Genomic DNA, 13601 nt, shown 5'->3' with positions numbered 1-13601 from the left:
TCATGAAGATGAGTTTCAGCCGTTTCCTGAGGTTGTTGTACACCACCATTGGAAGGTGCGTTCGTCGCCATGGTCAACGAACGAGATGAAGAGAAAGGAAAAGAAGAGAGAAGAAAAATGGGAGTTGTTGAGTCAGCTCAGACGAGCGAACAGCTAATAGGGAAGTAAGGTAGACTTAGTGTGTTAAGGAGGTTGTTATACGGAGCAATGATAATGGGGCCTTGAGGAAGCCGAATACATCTCTAGTGAGGAACGTCATGTCATGTGATGAGGTTAATTTACATAAACGTTCACCCCTGTGGCCCTCGGAAACAATTTGACACCTTGCCGGTGGTCACAAGGAATGAGATACTGACCTTTCTCAGGAGCAAACTATGTTTATTTCTTCTTCCGATACATGAGTTATCAACGGTCAAACTGGTTATATTCCGCGATATCTCGCAAATACGGGCTTGCTGGTCTCCGCTACTATTCGCAGAAGACTCCAAGAGCGAAGGCACAGGTATGATCACCTATCTGGCGTAGAATCAACTCATCATGCCCTTAGTCAAAAATCGCGCAAATCGATGCACAAAGTCAATTCTCACCCGCACTTATTGACTCGTTTCATAGGAGACACGATTATCTTCGCATCTCTTTGACAGAGAGATGCAATCTGCGATGTCTGTCCTTTAGTTTTTTCATTGTTTCAACCATTTAATCAGTCTGATCGCAACGTAGGCTTTTATTGCATGCCTAGCGAAGGAGTAGAGCTATCACCAGCCGACCATATCTTAACCGACGACGAGATCATCCGATTGGCAAATCTTTTTGTGAGAAGCGGCGTCACTAAAATACGTTTGACTGGGGGAGAACCTACTGTACGGAAAGGTTTGGACGGCATAATTCGCAAGTTATCATCGCCATGCTTCTGAACGTGGGCTAAATTCTGTGCAGGTCGCCTCAACGAGCTCCGCCCACTCGGTCTCCAGTCCATCGGAATGACCACTAATGGAATTGCCCTCCACCGCCGTCTGCCTCTTTATATCGAAAATGGTTTAACACACCTGAATCTGAGGTGACCATCATTTCTTCGTGCGTTCAACACGGCATGCCTGATAGTGATCAGCCTTGATACTCTGGATCCCTTCAAGTTTGAAATCATGACTCGGCGTCCCGGTCACGATGCAGTCCTCCGTTCACTCAGTGCTGCCCTCTACAGTCAAGGCTTGCGATCAGTGAAATTGAATGTCGTCATCATCAAGGGCCTCAACGATTCAGAAGTCCTGGATTTTGTCAAATTGACTACGGACCAAAATATATCTGTTCGATTTATCGAATTCATGCCCTTCACAGGTATCTTGTGTTCCCGACAATCATTGGCTTTACTTACACCACCACAGGAAACAAGTGGGATAAGGCAAAGATGGTCCCTTCCAGCCAGCTTTTGGACATTATCTCAAGAGAATATCCTTCCATAATACGAGCACCCGACGAACTCAACGACACCGCACGGTCCTGGAAGATCCCGGGACATGCTGGTAGTTTAGGCTTCATCAGCAGCATGTCAGATCATTTTTGCTCGTCCTGCAATCGCCTGCGTTTGACAGCAGATGGGCAAATTAAAGTATGTTTGTCATGACTAGAGCGTGCTATGTACTCACCTTTGAACCAGGTTTGTCTCTTTGATGCCAAGGAAGTATCTCTTAGAGATGAAATGCGACGCGGCGCCAGCGATAGAGAACTCTTAAACGTCATCGGACGCGCTGTTCAAGGCAAACAGGAGAAGCACGCCGGAATGGAGGACATTGATGTCATAACCAACCGACCTATGATACTCATCGGAGGTTAGGTACTTTCCATCGAGGTTGAGTTTACTAGCGTGTGGATGATTCAATATAGTGTCCTGATGTGAATCCACCTTTCCAGGCATACAGCCTCGCGAGTCTGGAGTGCGATCACTACCCCGCCTTTCTGCACAATCTTTCCTTCTCAATAATACACCGTTGTTACCTCATATCCATCGACGCTGGAGCTCATCATCTAGTCAATCCGGCCTCCGTTTGACTCACATTGGTTCTGATGGTCGGCCATGCATGGTTGATGTCAGTGGTAAGGACGCAACGAAGCGTAGTGCTACTGCCAGCGGTCGCATATACATTCCAAGATCTGCATATGACCTTGTCACAGGATCAGGTAATGTCGACTCCACGGACGAGACGATCCAGAAGGCTCGCAGTAAGGGGGACGTGATGACAGTCGCCCAACTGGCAGCAATCATGGGGTGCAAGCGAACCTCCGACCTTATTCCTCTATGCCATCCTATCCAGATATCCAACGTATCCGTCGCATTGACGCCTGAGCGTGATGTGCATCCAGTTGCCCAGCCTGGTGATGAAGGCGCCCTCGAGTATAGCATAAAGTGTACTGCTACCGTGACATGCGAAGGCAAAACCGGCGTGGAAATGGAAGCACTGACTGCGGTATCGGTCGGTCTCCTTACGGTTTGGGATATGCTGAAGGCCGTAGCGGGTAAAGAAATGAAGATTGGGGAAATCATAGTCGCGCATAAAGCAGGTGGTAAAAGCGTTGATTTTACTCGAGATCCGTAACCATTAGTCTCATCACCAGTGCACATGTAGTCCTCAACATATATCCTCGATCGCATCCTATTTTTTGGCAACTTTTAATCTTATGGTTCTTGTGCGCCAAGATGCAAACTCCAGGCCCGCGCTGCTCCTCATGTAGTCCGATTACTATAATTTTCCTGTGGAAGCACTCTGCCTCTCCATCTTTCTTAAGCTTCTCCCGCTCCATCTCCTAGCGTCATGCCATCCATCATGCAGTATGAATATTTGCTACAACTTGGTCGGCGCCATCCGCACCCCACAAAATATAAACTTCAAATAGCAGCCCTCCATGTTCAATTCTTCTCTTTGGTGCACCTTCTTGCTCGCCGTCAATTCAACATTTGTCATGAAACTCGTCTTCAAGGAGAGCCAACGGTAGGATCACAGGGACCAACTTCGCATTTGGCCATGTTCTTGAACCTAGTTCGGTAGAGCAAGAGATGAAGTAACACAAACGTGAGGTAAATAACTTGGGCTGTTGAGTTCTGTCAGTCGCCGCCATCTACCCACTTCTATCGCGCGCGCAGGTTTCCGGACATCGAGCTCCCACAGTCGCTCCCATAACCAAAAACCGTCAGTCTTTAATAGCTCTTGCACGTGCGCTCGTATGAGGTATAGTAAGCGATCTATGAGGTCGTGAGCATCATGTCGACTTCGCGGTGCATATAATGGGATACCTACATCGAGCTACCGATGAAACTCGAGAGAGATGTCCAATATTCATTGGGACATTGTGGATACTATGATAACCCATTTATTAGCAAAAATCAATGAGGGCTCATCATGATGGTGAGGTTCTGTGCTAATAACACAAGGATCGATCTCATTCAGTATCCTCATCCTGACCTCGGCGATATTGCATGGCGGAAGGGAATGCACTCCAAAGACACATGAAGGTGCATGAGCAACCTCCACGGGGCTACACTGGGCCGGGGGGTCGTCAATACTTGTTGTGATCAAGTGTAGCATATCAGGTAGATTTTGTGGATGTTGCGCATGAGTATGAGTTTAGTAAGGAGGAGGATTTATTCAAAAGTTTGACCTTTAACTATTTCTATCACACAACACCTCAACATTAAATCCACAAGGCCAATTGTTGGTACTCCAAAGTGTCAAGCCCAACCACTCTATCCCCTGATGAAAGCCGCAAGAAGCGTGTTGATATCGGAGTCGAGTCGACTGGCTACCTTGGACTGTCGATAAGGTTATCAGAAATTGCTATGCAGTAGTGAGATTGGATTGGTCCAATACTAACATCTTCAACCTTGATAACCGTGGGGACTGAGGTGACTTGCCAAGGCTCCCCTCTGAAAATATTGGAGGGTGTTTTCCATCTGAGCATCATCGTAGAATTGAGTGCTAGTCCACAGATGACACAATGCGCCTGCCTACTCGGGCTTTTGGCCAACGTAGACAATCACTGCAGATGGCCCATCTTCAGGACCAAAGGTATCTTGGATGGTTCGATCTACTGCTACACAATCCTGGCAGCTCAACCAGTCAGGAGTTTGTGTTGTCGCTGTACGTGAGACTCCCACTCACAGGACACCATAGCTGCCCGTTCACGCGCGAGGAGTAGAAAATCAAGAATTGTTCTTTTGCGTCTTCCAGATCTTTAGGATTGGAAGGAAAATCGACTTCACGGAGCGGCATTTGTCAAAGGACCAAGGGTGGTGGTGCAACTGTGGCTAACATCCCAGAACGTCTATGATACTCTACGCATAACAAGCTTATGTAAATAATCCAATCGTATTACGGTATAGTGCAATAGTTTGGCAGGAGCAATTGAGTCTATGTAGTAGCAAGTGCATGTGTCGGTAGCAACATCGACCTAAGCGAGCCAGAACGGGGAACTGTCTTCCTGCACTGTTCCATCTAAATAAAGTTCAATAGATGAGAATTAAATAGTGCATCATGCTGATTTCGATGGCGAGGCTGTTGGTGGTGCTTGCTTCACGAGGGGATGAGAGAAATTGGCCGCACGTCTCCCAAAGTCGCCATGAACGTCTAGTAATATTTTGAGGGCGTTCCTCGCACGAATTTGAGACATCTCATCCCGCTTTGGTGTTGTCAAAGCAGTCTTGACTTCGGGTTTGTTGCCTTGCCATGGGTACTGTTGAAAATGATCAGGTATCAAATCCATGAACCAAACGGGCGGACTGACAGGAAGGAGCTGCAAAGATAATTGTATGTTAGTATGTTCGGGGGTAGAGTAACAATCATGTACCTTTTGCAAGTATTCATATGCAAGCAGGGTGAAGCCAAACTGTGGGCTACTTCTGAGGACACGGGCCGGTCCTCCTTTAAATAATGCCTTGAAACCTTCTTCCTTATCTAGAGGAAATACTAGTCATGCATCTCGATTTCGCTAGATGACATCGGCGCTTACTGATTTTGACAAATGCATCTGTAAGACCTTTGTAGTGGGTCTGACCTTGTCGCGCTTCCACCTGCAAGCGAGTCTTCACCACATCTGTGAGAAGTATCCCATGGGTATCGTTACGGGTACTAATCAAAAGGAGTACGAACCAGCAGGAGTTGTTAGGTAGGCTGCTGGCATGCCACTGGTGAACTCGCTCCATCAGCACATGTCACAAGTTTTTTGACGTAAGAAACCTTACGCAATGCCCGCCGCACCCAACGTTTCCAAGAATGACAATTGCTTTCCGTTATAGCCTTCATGGAAAACATCCTTTTTAAGGTGGGAATATGCCGTGAAATAGATGGCCGAGAATGGGATGTCGCGAAGCAAGCAGGCACTGGCCCCTTTATACAAACCAAGCACACCCAGTTGGCGTACGATGTGGGCAGCACCATGTTTAACTGCTCCTTCTAGCTTCGCAGCTTCACCCTGTATTTGAAGACGAATCTTACTAAAAACTCGAGTAAGGACCAGGTTATGACAGAGTATTTAAACTTACACAATTTCCAGGGGATTGGTAAAGATCTGCCATCGTTGTGGGTAACATGAATACAGTCTTAAAAAAGAGAAGACATACCACTTGACAACCACCAGCAATTCCACCAGCCATCAGCTCCCAACCAAGCTTGATGCGTCCTGTCTCTGGATCCATGGCTCGACCACGGACGAGGTCATTGACGGTAAGCTTGATAGCTTTCTCCGGAGCAACACCCTAGTGGAACTTGAGGCGAGGCGAGATATATAAGTACAACGATGACGCACGATCAACTGTGGACCAAGACCACGGTAGAAACCCATGAGACCTTCGTTGCGGAATATTTTCTGAGCACAGTCGATGCTATTCTTGTACAGCATCTGACCGACCACTGTACTCCGCTGATTTTGCATCCTTAAAGTTGTTCAGTAACAAAACTCACGAAAACACAGTCAAAAACGCACCGAGTCTGCCAACCAATGGAACTTGTTGTGAACTAAAAGAATAACCGATGAAATGCACAGCATACCTTTACTATCAAGATAAGCGAATTAGATAGATCCCCAACACACCATAAATCATAATCACTTACCCATATCAATAGGGTAGACAATAGTGGCACCGAGAGCCCCCGCAATCCCTATACTTATGTTAGAGTTGCGTCGCGATAGTGTTGTGCAATAGATAACGTGCCTCCTTGAACAAAGCCGTAGGCAGACTTCAGTACTCCTTGAAGCAATGATGCCTTCGGCCTGACTTCATTGGCTTCGAGAACATCATGAGGGGCTCTCCACTGCGGATCCAAGAGTTGAGCAAAGTCCAACAGAGCAAGTCTCTTCTCACGGCTACCTCGACCCGCAAAATGGAAAATGATAGACGCTTCCATGGGCGTGAAAAGAGCGTAGCGCGATATCGCAGCAGAGTGATTAAGGAAGTCAGACTGATCAATGCGTCCATCCTTTGACTTAGCGGTGGCCTCGCGTAAAATACTGGTAACGTATTTAGCTAATGACAGCTATATCAAGTGGGTGGAATTACCGTTCCACCATGTCCATCTCTGCGAGACAAAAGTTGGGGTCGCTTCCAGGTCGCAGAACAATGAAGCTCACCTCGGATAACATTTTGGAATGCAACGACCTCAGAATAAGATATTCGCCCACTAGGAGTGAGTGTGCACAGCGTAGGTAGACGTTCAATGACTGCATCAGATAGTTTATGCCCAGCGATCTCCTGTTATGAGGGAAGTATATAAAGGGCAAATCGTGAGGAATAAGTCGTTTACAAACCAAAATAATTTGTTTGAACTCCTCAGGTCTAATAAATCCATCTTGATCCTTGTCGAGATATTTAAACGCCTGTCGAAGACGTTCTCCCTGAAGGCCCTTCATCAGCTGAGTAAACTCATTGTCTACCAAAAAAAGTCAATAGGTGTGAAATTAGAGAAATATCCGCACTGACATCCAAGAACGTGTGTGCCGTTTTTTCGCCCAAGATATAACTTAACCCAATCACTGTGACCACGGTAAACACAAATCATTTGAAATTCCAACAGTGCGCACCAGTCAAAGTCAAAAGGAATGGCAGATGGCCCAACGTTGGCCAAGAACACATTTTTGAACTCATCAAAAGTTATGGTACCCGAACTGTCCCTAAAATGTGACCACACTGTCTGAGTGCTGCTATATACAATGGGATGGAAAGGAAAGACTCACACATCGAAATACTGAAAGGCTATCCAATAATCTGCGTCAGGACGTTTGAGAAGTGTCTCAAACACCGTGAAATCGTCCCAAGAAACCAACCCTCGCTTCGAGGAGTCGGCTACACGAAAAAGAATCGCAAATTGCGCACGACCTATTTTTGTCGAATCGCTTTTCGGAGCGATAGCATTGACAAAGCTGTCAGGGTCAAGATATCTGTCGTCCGGACAGTCAGCAAGAGGTTGAATTTCTTGAGAATGAATCATGGCATACTTCTCCCCATCGATTACGGCCTTTGCATTTGTTTCAAATATCCTTCTCCATCGCTTCATCTCGTTCTCAGGTGCTGCAACCACACTTCGAACACTTTTCAAGGCGGAGCCAGTCAAGGAGGAGGATGCCGCATCGGCGTCGCAATGAACTGTGGAGATAGCGCGCGTCATTGTTCGAGTGTCACGACTCCGAGGTGAATTAGTGTCTAGGAGGTATCAGGTATGTCTATATGGCAAGAGAGAGCAAGCAAGCAAGTCTAGGGGGGAAGGATACTTATGCAGCACTAACTGGTAGCCTGCAGCGATGTAGTTACTAGCACAAGAGCGAAGGACCAAATTTTACTACAACAGAGCAATGCAGTACTATTGCGGGGATAAATAACTTGGGTGATTACATAATAACAGCCGAGCCTCACATGCTACTTATGCCAAACACAACGGGATTCACTTGATTCCGAATTTCCTATAGGCTCACCGCTTTAGGGCATCAATCAAGAAGCAATGTCGGCGCCCATTATTACTGCGCAAAAGCCACGTCACGAGGCAATCTAAAACTGATACAGTACATGTCTTTATTTGGAGCAACAGACCGAACCATATGCAATGTCACCTCAGTCTCCAGCTTATGTCCGAGTTTACTTTCAACCCTCTAATAATCACAGTTAGCATAGCCTTTGCACTGAGTCACAAACATCACCTGTATAATGTCCGCCTCAGCCCTGTCTGGATGGAGTTCGCGTGTGAAGCAATGACAATGGATCATAGGCATGTTAGCGTAATTGCCGAAGTCCCATTCACTTTCTGATAGAATTCCACGGAAGGCATCGAGGAAGTCGATCGCCGAGTCTGGAAGATTCATCACAAAATGTGAAATAGTGTGACGAGGGGACTGATTCTCCCCGGTTGACAGATCAACCAGTCCAAGTGCTGCTATTGGACGAGATTCTGCTAGTTGCAACTTGCGTCTCTCCTTTTCTTGCACCTTGCTAAGTTTCGGCCCGGTGTATGTGGGGAAAGGATGATCCCTCACACGGCCGATAACCTTTTTAATGAAATCACGACCATCCTCGCAGCTAGCGCGGACCAAACTCGTGACCTACCAAACAACGTCAGAACGAAGCACATGTCAAATGAAAGAAACACATCACTTTATTGTCAACGATATTCTGGCTCAAGTACCTCGCACTCTCAGGGTTTAGATCGTTAGCAAGTACCGCACACCCTTTCTTGGCAGCAGGAATTGCGAAAGGACCCACGCCAGCAAATACATCTGCAATGACGTCGGTTGGTCGGAAGAGTTGGACAAGCCGATCGTGCTCTGTATGAAGCCGTGAATTCCAATAAACATGAGTGAAGTCAAAAGTGAATCGGCAATTGGACTCGTGCTAGGGTTTTTCTTAGCTGATCGTTCCATAGAAAGATTTGACTTACGTGCTCAACGACATAATTAGGTTCTCCAGCGAGCAGTTCCATCTTGAAGAATCGGTACTTTGTATCAATACTGTCTAATTTATTGACGACTGTTTTGATCATAGGATTTTTCTGTGGTGAATGACATCAGCGGAAGTTCAGAATTCGAGGAATCAAGACTTTCATCCAGAACGATCTGACCAATGATATGTTTATAGGGTAGATATTCTTTATTGAGGTTCATGTGAGCTGAATGGCCTAGTATCAGTGGCAATCAAACGCGAATGTCATCACGCTCACCGAGATGGCCAGTAATTGCGAACCCTGATGGGGAACCCTTGCAGAGCTCCTCGGGCAATATGGAATGTAAGATCTCATCTAGACATAGATAAATATCATTGACATGAGGAATCACGCAGCTCGTACCAGCCGTCCAGTAGTCGTAAGTCAACTCTAGATTGTGCACCACCAGCGTAGCAGACTGTTCCTGCAAGAAGTTGCGAACCTCTGGCGAGAGGGCATCTGGCTTACGGATGGGGTATCAGAAAAGCGTGCGTTATTCGATCAAAAAAAGCTACACGGTACCATCCTCAGACACATTCAGCAATACTAGCCTCTCGAGGTCATCGTGGGGGTCCCGAAGAACGCTGCGTACTTTTGGCAAATTCATGAGGGATCTTCGAAGTATATTAGATATGATCTCTGGACAGCCGAAAACACGTACTTCTTCATGATATCAGACTTTAGCAGAGACCCGGTTTTAGAAGCAGAAACCTTGGCGGCAAGGATAGGGATAGTCTTTTTGAAAGCATCCCTTTGAAGAGCTGTGTCCATCCAACGATGTACCGGAGGTGATACATCGAGCGTCGGTGTGCACGCCATGAATTTAGAGAAGAAAGATAATCCAGGGTATTTCCTCAAAGTTGTACTTAGACATGATTGAAGTCCAAGCATGGAAGTTGTTTGTGCATGTCGATCACCCCGCTTGATCACACCGAACCAATACACTTGAGCCTGTCGGAACCGAGCTGGAGTGACGCTGAGCGCTGAGCTATCGACATGTGTTACGAGCACGAAATTTCTGATACTATTTCTCATCGGGACACCCTTCCTCCCCCATCAGTCCTGCGACATGTCGTCGATGTACATTGTCATCCCACCGACTCAGAGATTCCAGTAAAGTCAATGGACAACTTGCCCATCATCATCGGTGCCATGTCCACTTTTCAGGCGGATCAAGGATTAGTGCGAGACTTGGCTACTGCATTCCCAGACAAAGTTGTGCCTTCCTTTGGTTAGCTTTGAATCGGTCAATCAACACTGATACCGAAGAACCGCTGATGTTGATGCTAGGTTACCATCCGTGGTTCACGCATTGGATCGCATTGGCACCGTACGAATCAAAGGAAAATCATTATAGGCGCATATTCAAGGATGCAGACGAACACCTGGAGGCCTTTCAAAAGTTGCTGGTTCATCTACCTGAACCAGTGACCCTGCGAACCGTTCTGGAAGACGTTCGTCAGAATTTGATAGCTTTTCCAAGCGCAATGCTCGGAGAAGTTGGTATTGACAGAGCTTTTCGGGTGCCTTACGACTACTTCTCGTCGCCTGGAGAATTGACGCCTTTCACCGTACCCTTTGAGCATCAATTAACTATCCTTGAAGCACAGCTTGATCTAGCAGCAGAGCTAGGCCGAAACATCAGCATGCACAGCGTTAAATCGCAAATGGCTACCGTGGAACTCTTAGACCGCATGGCTGATAAGCATGGCGAGCACTGGATGAAAGTAAGCATTGATATTCACAGCTGCGGCTTTAGCCCGCAAACGTGGCTGTCCATCGAGGTATGCACCTGTGATCTGACCTGACCATTTCATCTGCCTGTGTTGAGCTAAACGGGCTTTTGCAGAAGCGTCATCCAAATGTATTTTTGTCTCTCTCAACGGTTATCAATAGTCGGTCTCCAAATCACCGAGCCCTGATTGCTGCATGTTCTTCACGTCGTATCCTCGTTGAATCGGATTGCCACAAGATCGAAGACTGTACGCAATGCACTTGGGACATGGTGCTTATAGTTGCTGAAGTGAAAGGATGGCCAGTTGAGTCGTCCTGGGAAGAGGTCGTAGACGAAAGCCAGCAGGGAGTTGTCCGACATTTGGAAAACAATTGGAAGGAATTCGTGCAAGGAAATCATGCCGGGCTTAGCAAAATCATCAAACGAACAGCCAGGGAGCGTTAACAAAAAGTGTTCACCGGGTACAATCATAGTGTTGTCCATGGTAACCTGCTCAGACTGGACAACAGTTGACTGGTATGTAACTTCGTTGTATGACTGCCAATGTATGAAATATATAATTTTATTGAACGGTCCATGAATAATGAAAATGGTATCACCGCGACATGTAGCTTATGAGCAGGAGTAAGCACCCTCCAATAAGAATGCCAAGGATAATAGAGTCTCTTCGCCGTCGGCTCTTAATCATGGAAAGGAGATTGTTGATGCCAGGTATCGTACCTGTGCTGATTGTCAGCATGTGTCATTCCGACTACGTAGAATACTGACTTATGACACCAGTCATGCGTGTGTTTATACTAGCCAAAGACATGCTTTGACGCGAGAATTCTGCTCGAGTTTCGTATGCTTGGCTAAGGCATAACGTTCAGAGAGGAATAACGAGTGTGGATGAAACTTACTCAAGAATCTGGTCTGTCATCGAATGGGAGCTGTCGATTCTCCCTCTTTCCGCCAGTAGTGAGTCTGCTGCAGAAGATTTATATGCCCTGTCGCAAGAGAGGATCATCAATGGGAATTCCGCAAATGAATCAGAACTTACTCAATGTCATTTCGAACGCCCGAAAGTAAGTTTACTTTGTCAAGTGCATGCTGAACATTTGTCTATGAAATGTCATGAGAGCAGGGCCTACATAACATTAGAACGGGACAAACCTTTGTCCTGCGAAGCTCCTTGGCATAGTCCTGATAGACTTCACCATGTCTCTGAATTGCGCGGGACATGGATTGTGAGGGCGGGGTGTCCGGGTTATTTGAGAGTGCGAGTAATTCATCATTAGTTTCTCGTAGCTAAACATATGTCCTTGTAAGCTACTTGTATGCGTGCTGGGGTGCTCGTGTATCCCACCTTCTCCAGGAGGTCTTCGACTTCGCCTTCGACGTCTTTCCAGCGTTCGCGCGAGCCTCCTGCCTCGATGTCATCCTGGTTTCTTGTTATTGTTGATGCTAGGCGGGAGTACGACGTAAGCTTTGTGTCAAATAAGGACTCCAGAGTGCGGCACTGCCTGTGCAAAGACTCATAATCTGCCATGACTGATAGTATCGTATTGGTGGTAAGTATCCGAGTCGTTGCAGGCAGCCTTCTCCGGTAGTAACACGTCACCGTCACAACAATGTTTCTTTGTCACAATGTCTGTCACGGTATCTTCTTGTTCTCTGCATCATCTTCGGCAAATAGTGAGTCGTATGAGTACGTCGTACTACTGTGGGATATGTGATGAATGTAGCCGGCCGCCGCCGCCGCGTAGTCTCCGGCAGTGATTTTGAAGCCACATTTGTTCGCGTAAGCCGGCTTGAACATTGCGTCACGGTCTTCTTATCATGATGCGTGTACACTATAACCCGCCCTTAATTATGGTCACCTTGAGGTCTAGCCGGCTGACTGCGTCAGCCCACAGCGCGACAGCGTGTTGCTATGCTATTGCGCAAGCGCTCATGATGACTTGAAGGGGTACTTAAACCCACGTATTACACCAGCAGAAGGCAAGTCATCCAAGACAACCTTTCAACCACTTTCAATCATGAAGCTCGTCTTAACAGGTGTCACTGGTGCTGGTATGTTACCATCTCCATTCAGATGTGAAGTCCCGAACTCAACACATCCTTACTTATCTGTCAGCTGGTATCCAGATCTTTCGTCAAGCAGTATTGGATGCAGCTATCACGAAGATCACGGTGCTCTCTCGTAGAGCACTTCCATCATGGATGGATATAGCCGAAAACGACAAGACAGAAGTCATAGTTCTGAAAGACTTCTTGGATTACCCTAGCGATCTCCCTGCTCGTCTGGCAGGGCATGACGCCTGCATTTGGGCACTGGGAAAGAGTTCAGTAGGCCTGTCAGACGAAGAATATACGCGCATCACATACGACTACACCACGCACTTTGTGAACTCCCTGCAAGAAGCAGGGACGAAGGACAAAACGGGAGAGCCCTTCAGATTCGTTTTTGTTTCAGGAGAGGGCGCAGATCCATCTGGCAAGAGTAATGTCAAGTTTGCGAGAATCAAGGTATGCGCCTGTTGCTTGATACGTCAGTACTCGCAAGCATTGGAATGCTCACGCTGCATCTAGGGCATGACTGAAAAAGCTCTCTTTGATCTCCCTCCGTCCTCCAACATCAATACATCTGTCATGCGGCCTGGCTATTTCTTCCCGTCCAAAGCGTCAGACCGAGAGAACATTCGTTCACGAACAGCAAGATCTACGGATTGCCTCATGACGCCCATCATGAAGACCATCCTACCCTCCATGTATATACCGATTGAGGACCTCGGGCTTTTCGCCGTAGAGGCAGCTAAGGGCCGATGGTCAGATGAGAAGTTATTTCCAAACTCAAGAATGAGGGAGTTGATCAAGGCATCGCGCACTTCAGAGAACCAGCAGTGAACAACACCGGCAATCAGGAGACTGCATAC

General features: G+C 47.0%; 7 protein-coding genes across 7 annotated transcripts; 3 read left to right on the top strand and 4 right to left on the bottom strand.

Moving 5' to 3' along the window:
* Positions 1 to 327: 327 nt before the first annotated feature.
* Positions 328 to 2730, top strand: F5891DRAFT_1012814 (uncharacterized protein). The gene is made up of 8 exons (XM_041360750.1): positions 328 to 502; positions 548 to 662; positions 721 to 888; positions 937 to 1057; positions 1109 to 1335; positions 1383 to 1606; positions 1655 to 1826; positions 1909 to 2730. Exons 1-8 carry the CDS (start codon positions 398 to 400, stop codon positions 2589 to 2591), a joined length of 1815 nt encoding a protein of 604 aa, XP_041230355.1. The 5' UTR covers positions 328 to 397; the 3' UTR covers positions 2592 to 2730.
* An 815-nt stretch (positions 2731 to 3545) lies between these two features.
* F5891DRAFT_1012813 (uncharacterized protein) lies at positions 3546 to 4291 on the bottom strand. Its single transcript, XM_041360749.1, has 4 exons — positions 4152 to 4291; positions 4002 to 4093; positions 3865 to 3943; positions 3546 to 3802 (listed from the first exon to the last, which is right to left on the bottom strand). Exons 1-4 carry the CDS (start codon positions 4260 to 4262, stop codon positions 3737 to 3739), a joined length of 348 nt encoding a protein of 115 aa, XP_041230354.1. The 5' UTR covers positions 4263 to 4291; the 3' UTR covers positions 3546 to 3736.
* On the bottom strand, positions 4292 to 7859 carry F5891DRAFT_1012805 (mitochondrial carrier domain-containing protein). The gene is made up of 17 exons (XM_041360748.1): positions 7480 to 7859; positions 7219 to 7422; positions 7066 to 7155; positions 6965 to 7017; positions 6793 to 6914; positions 6616 to 6736; positions 6545 to 6563; positions 6200 to 6495; positions 6095 to 6146; positions 5794 to 5920; positions 5609 to 5743; positions 5531 to 5556; positions 5231 to 5482; positions 5139 to 5173; positions 4999 to 5082; positions 4837 to 4943; positions 4292 to 4722 (listed from the first exon to the last, which is right to left on the bottom strand). The coding sequence occupies exons 1-17, from the start codon at positions 7647 to 7649 to the stop codon at positions 4522 to 4524; spliced, it is 2094 nt and encodes a 697-aa protein (XP_041230353.1). The 5' UTR covers positions 7650 to 7859; the 3' UTR covers positions 4292 to 4521.
* Positions 7860 to 7866: 7 nt separating this feature from the next.
* Positions 7867 to 9854, bottom strand: F5891DRAFT_1012798 (Met-10+ like-protein-domain-containing protein). Its single transcript, XM_041360747.1, has 9 exons — positions 9613 to 9854; positions 9474 to 9565; positions 9315 to 9410; positions 9189 to 9266; positions 9073 to 9137; positions 8910 to 9020; positions 8627 to 8863; positions 8176 to 8574; positions 7867 to 8127 (listed from the first exon to the last, which is right to left on the bottom strand). Exons 1-9 carry the CDS (start codon positions 9840 to 9842, stop codon positions 7996 to 7998), a joined length of 1440 nt encoding a protein of 479 aa, XP_041230352.1. The 5' UTR covers positions 9843 to 9854; the 3' UTR covers positions 7867 to 7995.
* A 93-nt stretch (positions 9855 to 9947) lies between these two features.
* Positions 9948 to 11130, top strand: F5891DRAFT_944819 (uncharacterized protein; the record flags this gene model as incomplete). The annotated part of the gene is made up of 3 exons (XM_041374586.1): positions 9948 to 10182; positions 10242 to 10735; positions 10801 to 11130. 3 exons carry the CDS (start codon positions 9948 to 9950, stop codon positions 11128 to 11130), a joined length of 1059 nt encoding a protein of 352 aa, XP_041230351.1.
* Positions 11131 to 11273: 143 nt separating this feature from the next.
* On the bottom strand, positions 11274 to 12315 carry F5891DRAFT_757699 (V-snare-domain-containing protein). Its single transcript, XM_041373145.1, has 6 exons — positions 12032 to 12315; positions 11839 to 11973; positions 11726 to 11787; positions 11586 to 11672; positions 11455 to 11537; positions 11274 to 11406 (listed from the first exon to the last, which is right to left on the bottom strand). Exons 1-6 carry the CDS (start codon positions 12212 to 12214, stop codon positions 11282 to 11284), a joined length of 675 nt encoding a protein of 224 aa, XP_041230350.1. The 5' UTR covers positions 12215 to 12315; the 3' UTR covers positions 11274 to 11281.
* On the top strand, positions 12313 to 13572 carry F5891DRAFT_1126533 (uncharacterized protein; the record flags this gene model as incomplete). The annotated part of the gene is made up of 3 exons (XM_041364097.1): positions 12313 to 12360; positions 12814 to 13194; positions 13258 to 13572. The coding sequence occupies 3 exons, from the start codon at positions 12313 to 12315 to the stop codon at positions 13570 to 13572; spliced, it is 744 nt and encodes a 247-aa protein (XP_041230349.1).
* Between the last annotated feature and the right edge of the window lie 29 nt (positions 13573 to 13601).

Source organism: Suillus fuscotomentosus, assembly GCF_016647785.1.
Source record: "Suillus fuscotomentosus strain FC203 chromosome Unknown F5891scaffold_9, whole genome shotgun sequence".
Classification (NCBI taxonomy): Eukaryota; Fungi; Basidiomycota; class Agaricomycetes; order Boletales; family Suillaceae; genus Suillus; species Suillus fuscotomentosus.
Note: the sequence above shows the minus strand (reverse complement) of the source record. Positions and strands in the feature narration are given on the sequence as shown.

Bases quoted from the DNA above. Each gene is read 5' to 3' on its own strand.
- F5891DRAFT_1012814 (XM_041360750.1), top strand. From the start codon at position 398: ATGAGTTATCAACGGTCAAACTGGTTATATTCCGCGATATCTCGCAAA. The intron at 889-936 runs GCAAGTTATCAT...AATTCTGTGCAG, and splicing joins AGGTTTGGACGGCATAATTC to GTCGCCTCAACGAGCTCCGC. The intron at 1,336-1,382 runs GTATCTTGTGTT...ACACCACCACAG, and splicing joins CGAATTCATGCCCTTCACAG to GAAACAAGTGGGATAAGGCA.
- F5891DRAFT_1012813 (XM_041360749.1), bottom strand. From the start codon at position 4,262: ATGCCGCTCCGTGAAGTCGATTTTCCTTCCAATCCTAAAGATCTGGAA. The intron at 4,094-4,151 runs GTGAGTGGGAGT...TTGAGCTGCCAG, and splicing joins ACGGGCAGCTATGGTGTCCT to GATTGTGTAGCAGTAGATCG. The intron at 3,803-3,864 runs GTTAGTATTGGA...CCTTATCGACAG, and splicing joins CGGTTATCAAGGTTGAAGAT to TCCAAGGTAGCCAGTCGACT.
- F5891DRAFT_1012805 (XM_041360748.1), bottom strand. From the start codon at position 7,649: ATGACGCGCGCTATCTCCACAGTTCATTGCGACGCCGATGCGGCATCC. The intron at 7,018-7,065 runs GTGCGCACTGTT...CCGTGGTCACAG, and splicing joins ATTCCTTTTGACTTTGACTG to TGATTGGGTTAAGTTATATC. The intron at 5,174-5,230 runs GTAAGGTTTCTT...CGAGTTCACCAG, and splicing joins TTGGGTGCGGCGGGCATTGC to TGGCATGCCAGCAGCCTACC.
- F5891DRAFT_1012798 (XM_041360747.1), bottom strand. From the start codon at position 9,842: ATGCTTGGACTTCAATCATGTCTAAGTACAACTTTGAGGAAATACCCT. The intron at 9,138-9,188 runs GTGAGCGTGATG...TAGGCCATTCAG, and splicing joins CGCAATTACTGGCCATCTCG to CTCACATGAACCTCAATAAA. The intron at 8,575-8,626 runs GTGATGTGTTTC...GTTGTTTGGTAG, and splicing joins AGAATATCGTTGACAATAAA to GTCACGAGTTTGGTCCGCGC.
- F5891DRAFT_757699 (XM_041373145.1), bottom strand. From the start codon at position 12,214: ATGGCAGATTATGAGTCTTTGCACAGGCAGTGCCGCACTCTGGAGTCC. The intron at 11,974-12,031 runs GTGGGATACACG...ACATATGTTTAG, and splicing joins TCGAAGACCTCCTGGAGAAG to CTACGAGAAACTAATGATGA. The intron at 11,407-11,454 runs GTCAGTATTCTA...CAATCAGCACAG, and splicing joins ACGCATGACTGGTGTCATAA to GTACGATACCTGGCATCAAC.